The sequence below is a fragment of the Melospiza georgiana genome, chromosome 3 (genome assembly GCF_028018845.1).
Source record: "Melospiza georgiana isolate bMelGeo1 chromosome 3, bMelGeo1.pri, whole genome shotgun sequence".
Taxonomy (NCBI): Eukaryota; Metazoa; Chordata; class Aves; order Passeriformes; family Passerellidae; genus Melospiza; species Melospiza georgiana.
In genome coordinates, this window is record NC_080432.1 from 52,486,239 (window position 1) to 52,500,427 (window position 14,189).

At 40.0% G+C, this 14,189-nt stretch overlaps 1 protein-coding gene across 2 annotated transcripts in view; it reads right to left on the reverse strand.

Annotated features, from left to right (window-relative positions):
- The window catches only part of RPS6KA2 (ribosomal protein S6 kinase A2), a 274,831-nt gene that overhangs the window by 30,212 nt on the left and 230,430 nt on the right, over positions 1-14,189 (reverse strand). For both annotated transcript variants that reach the window (XM_058021118.1, XM_058021119.1), the window contains 3 exons: positions 13,117-13,181; positions 5,245-5,347; positions 492-622 (listed from right to left, as the gene is read on the reverse strand). In XM_058021118.1, coding sequence (XP_057877101.1) covers positions 492-622; positions 5,245-5,347; positions 13,117-13,181 — 299 coding nt within the window. The remainder of the gene's footprint in view (positions 1-491; positions 623-5,244; positions 5,348-13,116; positions 13,182-14,189) is intronic.

A 14,189-nucleotide genomic window follows, 5' to 3' on the forward strand; every position in this document is an offset into this window, starting at 1 on the left:
CCTGGTTTAGGTGAGCACACCCAGGCTTTTGTGCAACAGAACAGGAGTACAGTGGCCTCTTACACCCAGGAGCTTGGGCTCGGTGTCTCTGGGAGCCTATAGCAGTAGTTCATCAGAGCCCTTTGCCAGCACAGACTGGATCATATAATCCAAGACAAAACTGTTGGGAATGAAATGCATTCAGTGACAAACCAGTATTTCATTACCTGCCCTGCATGCACAACTGGAATCCTGTTTCAGGTATTGAGAAGTGCTTTTCATTTTAGTTGTGACAAAGAGCAGCCCCTATTTCCTTTGCAAAGGTGGTGAGGAACATTTTATACATAAAAGCCTTTGCAAAAAAATTCTCATTTTCCAACACCTACGTGCTGCATGTGAAACACCTCCTTCCTACACTAGGTAGCTGTGAAATACCAGTGAGAGCATTAGGCAGTTTAAATACACACATACGTATGTGCACATCAGATGGGAAATGTAACCAGCATCAGTACCTGCACAATTGGGTGAACAGTGATCTTGTGCACATCTTGCTGTGCAGGCTCCTGCACCAAGTTGGAGGCAACAAAGCTGAACCCTCTGAAAAGATGATGAGCATTGGCACTTGGAGGAACACCTGGGGAATCTGTAGGAGAAGGAAGAAAATGGCCTCATGAGCTGCACAGAAGAACAGAAAGGAAGAGCACGGCAGTACAACAGACAAAGCCATCCCTGGCAGTCAACAGCAGATCTGATAAACTGGCACACACAGGGGAATATAATTCACCTCCCTATCAAGGCTTAGGTGTGCCTTCTCCATTGCTTTCCTCTGGGTTTGACCAGTGCAGGGGTATTGTTTGCAAGGATGTCTCCTCTTGGATACAGGCTTTTTTCACAGGGCATTCTTAGGCAAAGTACTGCCTGTGCCAAGAGTGCCCAGAGAGAAGGCACAGGGCAGAGAGGCTCGGTGAGAGACAGGAGGCTCAGGGCAGGGAACCTTGCAGGGCTTATCAGAGGTTCTCCAGGGAGTGGAAAAAAGCTACAGACCGCTTTATCTGTCTTTTGCAGCACAACTTAACTACAGAAATTACAAAGGATGAAGTGGCAAATTGTGTGGATCAGGAGAATATAGAGAATGCATGAAACCAGTGGAAAAGCACAATACTCCAGTAGTGGCTTTATATGAATCTTCTGGAGCAGCTTTAGGAGCTGGGACCTACTCCAGGGAAGAGAGGGTTAACTTATCCTCAGGTGGAAAATCAAAAAGGATTGTTGTAACTAACCTTCATGGAGATTTTCTCCCCACCCTTCCCCTGATATGGCAAAAGGAGGGAAGGAATGGCTAAAGTTCAAAAAATCCTGAATTAGAAATTCTTCCTTTGGAAGGCAATAAGCTGAGAGCAGTTCTTTGTATCTGCACCACTGCTCAGTGAGAGGAGCAGCATGACGAAGCAAGTAGAGCTGTGCTTCAATTAAAATTCTGAAAAGCTTTAAAGAGATCCTTCTCCCCAGTCTATATTTTATCCTGGGTATTTTCCTCAGCAAGAAGAATCACTTTGTAAATCATCCCCTGGCAACAGGCTGGGTATTATAGAACCTATATTACTAAAATTTGCTAACTTTTTATTTGGTTTTTTGGAGGGGGCTTGTGGGGTTTTTTTCCTCTTTCTCCCTTCACATTTCCTCCAATGCACCATGTGATTTACTGACAAAATTAAAGAGTTAAACTTCCTTTAGAAAACTATTTCCTTGTAGTGAAGTGTGTAAATACCTAGTTATCTAAAGAAAATACATCCCCACGGAGCTTTATATCTGACTCACCTGCCTGATTCCCTGAAAATATGTAAGAATGTGTACTTCTTAGCGTGCACACATCCTGTATAAATATACTGGTCAAATGAATAGAGGAACTGAAGTCAGAATTTGATAAAACCAAGATATATCTACTTGGGAATAAACAAAACTGAGACTTCAGCTAATTCCATTTCTCATCACAAAGCTGCTTTCAGCTTTGACAGGAGTCAGGAGTCGGTGTGCTATTATTGCACAGCAAGCAGAGTTCAGATGGAGAAGATTGTCTTTTGATAAAATGACGTGGGTTTTTTGTTTATCTCAGTGTTTTTGATGGGCACTCTCCTTGCAAATACGTGGATGAATCACACCAGACCTCTTGCATCACTGGATACTTCCTAGCGGGGCATATCTATAACAGGGATTGTTACACAAGGGATTAATTAAGAGGAAAGAATGTTTGTTTAAAAAAAGGAATGACAATAATTCACATCTGAACACTTCTGAACCTCAGAAAAGCTGTGATCCAGCTCTAAAACTAAAGTGGTGGGTCAGATCCGTTTAAAAAAATTGTTCCTTCATAATTCACTGTCAATTGCTCCAGCAAATACTGCAGAACTATTGATGATTTGCTGCTCACTATCAAATATTCATCACCAACAACTGATTTACTCATTAAAACATTTCTGCTAAGTGCAAAATTATGCATAAATCATGTTAATTAACTGATAGCTCAGAAACCTAAATCATTTTTCCAGGCCTTATAAATCAGAATAATTTCACATATCTGAATTAGAACCACTTACAAGCACTAATCTTATCTAATGGTTATTTTTCTTCCTGTAAAAAGTAATAATGCTTTGTTCCACTAGAGCACCTATGTTTAAGGGTTTTCAAAGGGTTCATAACTCTTAAGTTATTTCCTTCATCTGTTTCACTGGGGTTAACAAACATCTTAATTGCAAAGGAGGATATTTATGTATTTCAGGTGAAATTTTAAATACTTTTTTTCAGCAGTAAAACCAGTCTAAAACATCCCTGCTGGTTACAGCCTGCTGTTTCATCAATTACAACAGTACAAACATTTGTGGACTGAAGTCTAAGTTGGGTCACAAGAATGATCTTGGTTTGATCCTTGTCCAAATCATGATTTCTAACCTGAACTGCTTCAGCCTCCAGCTCCATGTAAGGAGTTGAGTCACCACAAATGAGATGTGGGGCCACAGTGGTGAATTTAGGAAGCAAATGGCCAAAAACAGCAACTCCAACTTGGATGAATCTCTGAGAAAAAGTGATGTGAAACTATACCCACATAATCTGTCAGTGTCAGAAACCACATCTTTGGCACACTTAGATCTGAAGTCAAGAATCCACAGAATGTGGTTTCACCCTCCAGGGTGAAGGAAGTTTCTAAAGTACAGAAAATCACTGGACTGACAAGATTTACTGGATCCAAAACTTTGACATAAACCTGCTTTCAGACAGGAGAACTCATTCATAAAGACACTGCTAAATAGTGACTGACAGCTTCATTAAAACACAACTGCATGATCAGGAAGCAGGAATTATTACAATGCTTTCTCTCTAAGGATGTTCTCAGTAACAGGGTTAGTTTGTTTGTTAGTTTTATTTTGTCCTGATAGACAAAATAATAAATAAAAAAGGTTACTGCTCTATTCCATTGGCAATGTGAGAGAGTATTAAACACATTTGTGATACTCTTCCCAATTTGTTTGACACAACCAGTTAACAGTCAGGGGCTGCAAAATATTCTGCCAGTCTGCTGGGGCTTTTCCATCATTCTGAAAGTGTAAATGCATTCACACTTCCAATTACACCTATTTTGAAATGTTTGATTCTCAGGCCACTATCTATGGTAGCCCAAAGCAGAATTGAGGCCAGCCATCTCCCCACCCCAAAACAAACCTTCCAAGTCAGTTCTTGTAGGAAATAACAAATAACAAATTTAATTAGGCAACAGTAGTAACATGTAGAGTGTAAAATATAGCCCCAGGCATCAGTAAAAGCAATGAAGTGTGAACTTGCAAAGCAATCCAAACTTTCAATGCTTCTTTGCACATCAGTGAAACTTCCCATGGCAGCACCAGAGCACACATCCCCAAAGACCAGATTAACTTGCAGTCTCCAATATTTCAGAGAAATTAGTGCTTCTGAAACCTAAATTACAGCTAAAATCAGATGTGTGAAATGTCTGGAAACCAAAGATCATGTTTCCATGCAGTGGAATAGGAATATCAGAACATGACTAACATATACTGGAGACAGGTGGATGTTGCAGTTGAAAAAACAAAAATGTAATATTTTTATAGCTTGTAAAAGTCAGCACATGCTTGGGGGGAAAAAAGAGGAACTGACTGAGGAAAGATTTGGAGTATATACCCTTATTTCAAACCCCATGAAAGGAAATCTGAGCCAGGTTTTGAATAGAAGTTTGAGCTAGTTTTAAGAAAAAATGGTGTAGGTCATGATAAGCCTGAACAAAAACTGCAGGAAGCCTCAACTCTGATTCTCATTTATAATGTAGGTGTTTTCATAATGAAAGCTCAGATCTTTCCCTCTCACTGCAACAGTTCTGGGGCAATTTGAGGATTGAAGCTTGAGACCTTATACTTTTTTATTACCGTGATACTATGTGACATTTACAGTGCTTACCACCTTCAAAGTGTTTCACCAACAACCACTAATTCAATTTTTACACTTTAGAAAGTATAAACAGGTCCTTCTTTACACAGGTACATCACAGGCAGAAATGTAATGTAACTTACTCATGTCTAGCAGGAGGCACCATTACAAGTGGGATTACCACTCTGACATTATTGATGTCCTTGCTTTCCACTTAAAATAGTGGAAAGATTGAATTTTATGCAAGTCACCTTCACATATATAGTGTACAAAGTATGGTATTTCTTTTAGGAAATAGAAGTTACAGGAACATTCTATCTGCAAGCATTTTCTAAATATTGTGAGCCAAATTTCCTGTTGGCATAACTCTGCTGACCTGAGAATTTGATGATTCTTCATTTCTTTTAACCACACATTAACTTCTAATAGTCCACAGTCTGTGAGATGTCATAATTAAATAAAACATCTATGCAATACATAATTACATACTAACTTGCAGAGAGATACAAAGTTCTTTGAAACCAAGGTAATTGAAAATAGTTAAATTCAGCTAGTGTAAGCAAAAATGAATAATAAAATAGCAAAACAATAGTTATTTTTTCCTTTAAAAATGTGACATTTCTTCCTGAAGACAAGTTAATACGAAGCTGGTGAAATACTTATGAGCTTTTTTTGGTGGAAAAGCAAAACCAGTCGTTGCTTCCCGCTGGATATGGCAAAACCCTGTAATGCCACAGGTGATCAGACTTTTAGACTGTGTTGGACTAGAGAGGGGAAAGGAAGAATGAATTTACCAGCTGAGAAGATGTATTACCCACGTGCCACCTTACTAACCTGTAGGGGTCCGAGATGTGAACTCTGGGTCAAAATGAAAGGTGTCCTCTGGCCGCCCCACTGCGGGCTTGAAAGGCGGCTTGATTTCTTTTCTGTACAGTTTCTACAAGGAGAAAAACAGACCACCATCAGCATCACTGTGCACACCCTCAGTACTATTTAGGGTGTCCCCTCTCAGCTCCATGCTATCCTTGCAGGACTGACAGGCAAGGATGATGAAGCTGTGGTTCTGGCTCTTGCTTTACCGCTCCGCTTAAAATCTGTGCCCTGGATGGTCCCTGCACCTTTTAGCTGCCGAAATTCTGAATATAAACACAAATGTTCCTGGCAAAAACTTAGCCCATAGGCTGGAACAGTACTTCAAGCTGGAGCATCTGGAATTTCACTGGTCTAAGGGCAGGACTAGAATGTGCAATGGTAGGACCAGGAAGCAGGGGAACTTCAGCAGCGCAACAATGGCAACCAGCACAAAGAATTGCTAGGAAGCCATGGCTGCTTTAGCATTTGCTATTTGCAAGAACCAGAAATGTGTTTGATGTGCTGCCAGACTGAGCTGAGCAACAGGCTTGGCTGCCTGGTCCTTACAACCTAAACAAGAGACTTGTTCTTTTAGCATATCTGGTAAAAGGCAAGGGGGTTTACAGCTGATGATTACATGAAATTCTCATCAAAAATGCTAGGGAGCAAGCACTGTGGATGGGTGGGCAACCATACTGAAGCTCTACATGTGGCTTGAAGTGAGAAACAAAACAAAAAACAAAAGACAGGAAGGTCTATAACAGGTAACTGCTTCTAGGTGTGTGTGTTTCTGCTGCTGACTGAGGAGCCATGTAGGGGATCACCTAGGTAACAGCACCACAAGTTCATCCTAATACATCCTGCCTTTGTTACGAGGGACTTCGTGGCCTTTCTACTCATTCTCCGAGATCTTTAAGAAATTGCTACCTCGTGCTCCACTGCAAGCATTCATACACACACAGAAAAGCACACTGAGGTGAGGATGTCTAGATCTGATCCAAAGCTTGTAGAGGTGAATGGAAAGAGCCCTACTGATTTCAGCCACCTTTGCATCATCTCTGCCTGAAATGGCCAAAACCAAACATCGTGCTGATGGCAGCATGGGGAACAGAACTCCAGTTTGACTCCCTGCCCTGTGTTGCAGTCCCTAGACTGCTTTTCCTTTCTAGCAATGCTTTTGTTCTCAGGTTTCAAAGGCTGAATTAGTTGCCACAGACAGTTCCCCATAATTAACATGTCTGAGCATAAATACATTTAATGCAAACTTTCAAGTCATGATAAGAACAGGAAAGTTCAACTTTATGACTGTTTGCAATATGTATTTTTAGGTTAGCTCTTAAAACAACTTCCTAATGAGCTGATTTTTCAAAATGTTTAATGGACATTTCTAAATGCTTTCCCAGCTCCCTGCATGCAGGCAGATTCTTTTTAACTGTGTGTTTTCTGGGGAATTAACTTCTTTAATACAAAGCATGTGGTCAAATCTAAGACATATACCCATCACCATAGTTTGAATTTGATTTTGCATAAAGGTTCATGATTTTGCATAAATAAAGGTTCTTGAAGGAGAAGATTCTGTAGCATAGCATTAGTCTTAACATAAACCTTAACATAAAGGATATATTTGTGGTTGAGTTGTGATTCCTTGGGAAAGTGAAACAGTGAGGTTGGAAATGACTCTGCAATTATTAATGGCCATTTCACCATAAAAAGTTCCTGCTTGCGTAAAACTGCTCCATGTCTTCGGAGAGGAAAGGAGATGAATAACTGCTGTGAGCCACAATGGAAAGTCAGTCTTCCAAATAATTAAAAGCCAATTGCAATCTTATGCAGGAAGTGTCACTCATCAGCTGAACAGTATCAACCTAGTAATTAACATACATCTTTTTCTGCCTGCACAGAACTTTACAAGAGAACTCAGCACCTACTGAAGGTTTTTCTGCTGCTAGGATTTCACCTTGAGAAGGCTATTTGCTTCCCAGCTCCCCTTTATTTGTCTTAATTCACTACTGCAGAAAGCAATATGGTCACATGCACACGCTTCCTCACGGAATTAACTGCACAGCTCATCCTGTGAGGTCCAAAAATTGGAAAATGCTTCAGAGCTGTACATCATTCAGGAACTGCACTCTCTTTTCATTATCGTAACCATATTCTCTCTGGCCTCTTAATTCCTTCCCCCATCTGTAGTTTCTTAAGGGCTGCTGGAGCTACATTTGTATTTTGAATCCCTAACCCACATCCTCCACTACTAGGGAAGGATTTAAGATTGATTGTGAGTCACACGCCATCAAAAGATTTATAATCACAAATTTGCTTTCTGGGAGGGGATGGAAACAAAGAAGTTGCCTGTGTGAGTGAAAGGCATTCCTCTTGAGCACAACCCTGATGACTCCCTTTTCCATTTCCTTACCCACTTGTGACAGAAATTAGACAACAGAACAGCAAAAGGTAAGCTGCCTAAAACATTTTTCCCCAAGCTCTTGCATAGGGTAACTAAAGGAAATCATTGAGGACCAGGAAAAGCAGAGTAGCATCATCTGTGGACTTCTCCATCCCACACTGGCTCCAGTTCTCTGAGTGAGCCTCCCAAGCCAAACCCCTAAACCACAGAGCAGCCCAACACAATTAAACACAAAGGCTGCTGCAGGCAGAGCAACTCTTCTTTTAAAAACCTGCATCCTGTAGACTGCAAAACTCAATGTGGCACAAGCTGATCTAAACAATAGTGAGAATCACAGCCATTGCTTCGTATACACATAGACAGAGAATCTCCTGGAGGATTTGAGATATTCTGGATATTTCAAGAATATTTCTAATTTTAGGACATGTATGAATATATTATCTCTTACCACGGTCCCCAAATTATTCAGGGACGATGTACCTTGACTGTGACTTCTTCTGGCAAAAACCAACCAGAGTGGGAAATGACAGCAAACTAAATTTCAATTCTTGCTTTCAACCATTTCTTCAGACTGTCCATAACTTTTGGTGAAGTTTAAGCAGTTATGTACTTTCTAAGTCATAGTAATCCTAGTACTGTGTGCACAAGTTACAGTGAGTTCCATCACCTGTTTAAACGGGAACAGGGTCCCAGTTTTCCTGGTTTAAATTCTAGTTTTGATATCCCAATTTTTCTTTTGGGGCATCTTATTAGGCAATTTTTATTTGGGGAATCTTATTACTGTTGTTCCTATTTAAAATAGAATTTGTGTATCATAGTGATAACTGGAGCATTTAAATTTCAGGCTGAAATTATACATTATACATTACATGTTCGTTGTCTTGCAGAGGTATAAGAAGCTGAGGATTTTTTTTTCTTCCACATTGTTTCCACATCCACAAAGGAGAATCGCACTCCTTAGCCCTCAATGTTTTAAGGAGAATACTATTTATTTCTCTTTCCCAGTTAAGAATAAGCTCCCAACAATTCCATCACCATTTTTTTTTTTAAACTGCCACAGTTTAAACTGCATTGACTCAGCACAGAAAATTGTGACTGACAGGTATGAAGAATCACTGTATCACACAGTGATCCAGAGGCTGTGCTGAGGGAGTGCATAATCCACAGAACGAGGCAGATGGGCTCCAGGAAAACACTGATTTAGATATTCACACCTGGATGCATATCCATGCTCCTGACTAATCAACCCCTCATGTCCTCCTGACTTTCATAATAAGCACCTATGAATTAACTAGAAACCATTTCTATAGCAGTTTAAGAAACTACAAGCTTCTACTGAGTTCCCTTTTGATTTCAGACAAAAACACTTTTATCTGAAAAAACTAATTTTCATCCAGGTGCCACTGACCTTTTCTAAAAATATACCCCCACATCCCTAGCATGATCTTCATCTGAACACCTCCTCAGCTGGAACTTAAGTAATACAGAAGAGAGACTAGTAATAAAATGCTGCAACACTGTGTTTCCTCCTCTTCTTATTTATAAGTAGTTAATTTTTCATCATTTAAAAAAAACCCACACTCCTAAAAACCCCAGAGATGTAAATGCTCTGTACGTGTCCCTGACAAATACCAAGAAAAAGAAAATGGTTTAATTTCATTAAAAACTATTTAGTCATTTCCTCAGCTGAGTTTCTTTGATGAAGAATTGAATTATTCCTTAGACACCTTCTAGAAATAGAAAGATGCTGCCCTCCACAGTGGTGCACTTGTAGTGTGAGAACGAACTCCCTTGATACATATACCTGTCATGGCAAATCCAATAAGCAGACAAAAGGATGAACTTACATTCTGAAATTCTTGTCCTCTCCTAGATTAACGACTCAATGTTATTGCCTGCAAATGACTGAAAAGCTAGCAGAATTCAGACCCTAGGAATAATTTTTTGCTGTTGGTAAAATCGGCAATTAAATAATTCACAGTTTCAGTTCAGTTTGATCTCTGATTAATATTAAAGGAACAAGAACTGGAATCCACTTTCTTCCCACTCCTTTCCTCAGCTGCATTTGACAAATCATTTTCAAGCATGTCATTTGCTCTAGTTCCAATTTAGTCTGTCATCCAAACATAAACCACTGTTTATAACCCACTCCTCAGACAGGAGTCTGCAAAAAGGGATTTCATCTTTCATTTTCAACGAAAAGCCAGAAATTCATTATGCATGACCTGGAAAGAAGAAACAGTAGTAAAAAAATCAGTAAGCAGACTGTGCTTTCTCAGAGCCAATCACTTAAATTATTTGAGGTCAACTCGTTTTGGGTCTGCTTGTCTTAAGAAGAAAATGAGGTGCAAGGTTAATAAGCAGGTAAAACTGTCAAGGAGCTGGACATTTCGTCTCTCTCCTGAGCATCCCAGCCTTGATCATGAAAGACAGTCCATTCATTTAACAACAGATCTATTGAATTTACGTCATGGTGCCTGCTAAATGCCTCAGAGCAGCAAGAGTGGTATTTGCAGAAACCTCCAGCTATTTTTCACTCTGGAAAGTGGGAACTTAGGGCTTTGTTACAGGGTAACAGCTGTAAAAATGTGAGTCTTAGCAAGTCTCATGCCACCATTTAAGTCTGGGCAAAAAACTGTCATATTGTCCACAGTTCATTTAGTGCTGAAGTTAGCCAGAAGTTAAACCTAAAGTGGCTGGCAATTTTGCTGAAGGATGGCACCCTGGAACATGGGAATGGCTTCTGGGAAAGGCCATGAGGAGGAGGGTTCCCTGGCCACATGGATGTTTCCCAGGATTGCCCTTGGTGCCTCTGCCTGCAGTGGTCACACGGCACCAGCAGCATCTGCAGCATGGTGACAGGGGCTGTTCTGCACTGCGTGCGCTATTGCCACTGGGTGTTCATCCAAACCAGACACTGCATCTGCTTGTGTCTGTTTGAAGGCAATAAAATATGGGAAATCATTTCCCCGACAGGTAAACACTTCAGGGACAGAGAAAATAACCAGCTCCAATCCAAACCCCAAGGGAACAGCTCTGAAAATACTGTGAAAGGAAAGCCTGAGTCACAGGGTTCTGTCTGCAGTTCTAGTATCACTGCAACACCAAGACTTCACACGTGACTTAGAAGGAAAAAGCTAACTCATTTCTGTTTTCAATCTCTCTTTAAAATTAGATGATGCAACCTGGTGCTTTGTTCCTGGTTATCATGTCGCTCTTGTAGGAAAAATCATGCTTAAAAGCAAACGTGTTTCACACTGCATTTCTGGGAGACACTGACACATTCTTACCCTTCATGATAAGGGGGCTTTTGGTGAAGGATTGGTTTTACTACAGTGGCTGAAATTTTCTGTGCTGTCAGTCACAGCAGTCCTGTCTATCATAGCTGCTAAGGTAGCACAGAACTTCTCCAAAAGAGCTTGCCTCTTGCTCTCTGAGGTCTTCATATTGCCAAGGCACAAAGTAAATCATCATTTCTGTTCCATCTCAACAGTGCTGTTTGCTGAGTGTCTGCAAAGTGATGTGGGAGATTCTGTACACATTATGGGAGAACAAAATGAGGGCACCAGGGACTCTTCTCCTCCAGCCCAGCTGTACAGAGATCAGTGCTATAGATAGAAACATCTATGTCTGATCCATTTCTGTTCTATGACCCTGGTCTCCTTCTGCACATGGACAACATGTTAACTGGTTGGATGATTATTGAGAGTCAAAGCTCTGGCTTCAGCTCAGGGCCAGGCTCACACTGCTCTGAAATACATACAGTACTGCAGGAACCAGATAAGCCTCCCAAGATCTCGTTGAGTGATTGCAAAATTAGAATAAAATGAGGAAATATATTACAAAGATGATAGCTGATCGGTGTAATAGTGATCTGTCTCCAAGAGAGTGCAATAAGCACTAATTATGTTGGATTAAAATGGATTTTAACAGCTATATTTCACAGCAGAGTCAGAGGCCTGGATAACACATCTAAAGGCAATTAAATTCACCTTCCTCTCTAGCCCCAAGGCATGCTCAAGCACACCTATCTTCTTCATGGTAGATATTTTCCTGTCCATATGAGCTTTTTCAAATGATGGAGGACAGTAGAGTTTCCTTAGGACAGGCATGAAATTGTTCCCTAAAGAACAGAGCTTGAAACAATCACCAATTATCACGACAGAAGGTGGTCTTGAGTATTATCATGGGACTGAACTGACTTTTCTGAAAACCTTTCCAAGATGCTGAGTCTCATTTATTTATGATGAGTTAGTGAGCTGCTCCCCTAGCAAATACAGAAGAAAAACCCTCTCACTGTTTAATGTTTCTTATTACATCAAGATGTAGTTATCTGATCTGTATTTTGATTGAAAAGCTGAGGACTGCAGAGATATTGGGGTAATATAGAAAACAATATTATTGTTATTGATATTAATATTAGATTTAATAATTATCATCATCATCAACAACAACCCCAGTCTTTGCATTCTCTATTTTTTAAATTTTCCCTTACTTTTTTCATAAATGTAAAGTCTTCATACAGAATCTCATGATTAGTAAGAAACAGAAAAGGAAAGACACACAGACTTCACTGCATATTTAATGGCTCTAAAAGTCAGCTGGACTACAGAGGAAAGTCTCAAAACCCACCTTCATTAATTATGCTCTAATATATTTATGAGTCATGACAACTTTTCAACATGCAACACAAATTAGATTTTTCTAATGAGTTTTTTGAAAATTAATGGGTTTGTGGGCCTTTCAAAGGCTACCCGGGTACCACGAAATGTTCTCTCACGAGAAATGAGCTTCTCTGCAAAGTCTTAGGCAGCAATTTGAGAATGGCTCTGTCACATAAATTCACACAGTTTTACTAGAATTTCTGGTAAGAACTGCAGCAATGTTACCTGTTGTACTATCACTTGTGAGTGAATGCATCAAATACTGAAGAAACACAGTAATACCATAACACAAGTCAGATAAAATTAAACTAGAAAATGCTAAGGGATGTGGCAAACAGCAGCTCTAGTGCACTGGCAGATGTCCAGATCAAGAATGAAAAATGTTTGCCTTCAGGTTTGTCTAAGAATAAGTTAATTTGAACAATTATGATGCCGAAAATGTGAGATTTAACCTCTTAAGAGTCCAAATCAAATATTCAGATAATCTGCACCACCACCTTTATGAGCTGTGGCTGATAGCAATAAAATAAATCCTTGTTTACCTTTCTGTTAATCACATCTGACATGTCTTACTTGAATCATGTTTAATCTGATCAACTGTTCCAATTTTGAGTACTGGTGCCAACATGCATGCAAGAGAGACAGAGGCACCCACTGAAAAGGCTGTAACTCTTCTGTGTTAGAGAAGTTAGGCTCTCTATGTTAGAGAAAGTAATCCTTTTCCTAAGCATGGCAGCTTGTTTTCAAAAAATGTAGCCAAAAATAAAATAATGCTGCTGCACTTACATTCCAGTCTATAGTAACAAAGAAAGGGTGACGCTTAATTTCTTCCACTCCATCAAATCCAGCGCCTGAGAAGAGAATGAAAGAATCAAAATTAAGTCATGCTTGTAAGACAGCTGCATGATGTCTCTTCTCCTCTCTCCCTCCCCATCTTCACTTTTCTTCTGACAAAGTCAGAGTCCCCATCTAAACAGTTCTGGTCAAGAAACTCTGAATGGTGCAAGTGCCATCACATATAAAGTGCCATAGATACAGACAAGGCCATTAATAAGACATTAATTGGTTCCAAGGGTCTTTTACTTTTCTCTAAGTGAGGCTTTGGGTGAGACACGGGATTTTAGCCACAGCAGAGTGCCAGCATCAGCACGATCAGGAATGGCCCCAGGGTATCCCAATACTCTGGCAAGGCTCCACCTAAAGTGGCAGCTTTTCCACCCACACTGACTTTCAAAACTTGACTAGCTGCTGTTCTCCACTGGCACAGAAAGCTGCACTACAGGCATGTATAGACTCAAAATGCCAAAAGGCCCCAAAATGATTTGAGGTAAGCCAGGGTTTTAGGTTCCCACTCTTCACAGTACCAAAGAGTACCAAAATCATCACTCAGTGTTATGTTTCCTTCACTACTAAATTTCTGTTACATTACTGTAGGAAATTTTGGGAAAGTCTTCTGATATCTGGTAATGAATCTAATTCCTTCATTACTTTTGCCTTATGTTTTCACTGAATATTGACTTTTTTATTCCTTTAGATCAATTTATTTGCTTCAGTGCTGTCAGAGAACCAAACCAGTACTCAGTAATAATTAAAATAACTGTCAGAGAGGATTTAGAATGCCATTTTTGTGGATTTGACCTTATTATTAGCACCTTTCATTTTCATTTCAAGGAGAATTAAACTCTGGAAGCAAAGGCTTTGCACTGCAATTCTGGAATCAGTTCCTGAAGGACACCCAGCCTACTTCTTCTCAAGCATGCTGAGCAACTTTGATTATCAAAAGGATTTGGGATTGCTAAGCACCTTGCAGGGGGCCCTCAGCACCTCAGAGGACTCAGCTTTTTATACCATACTTGTAC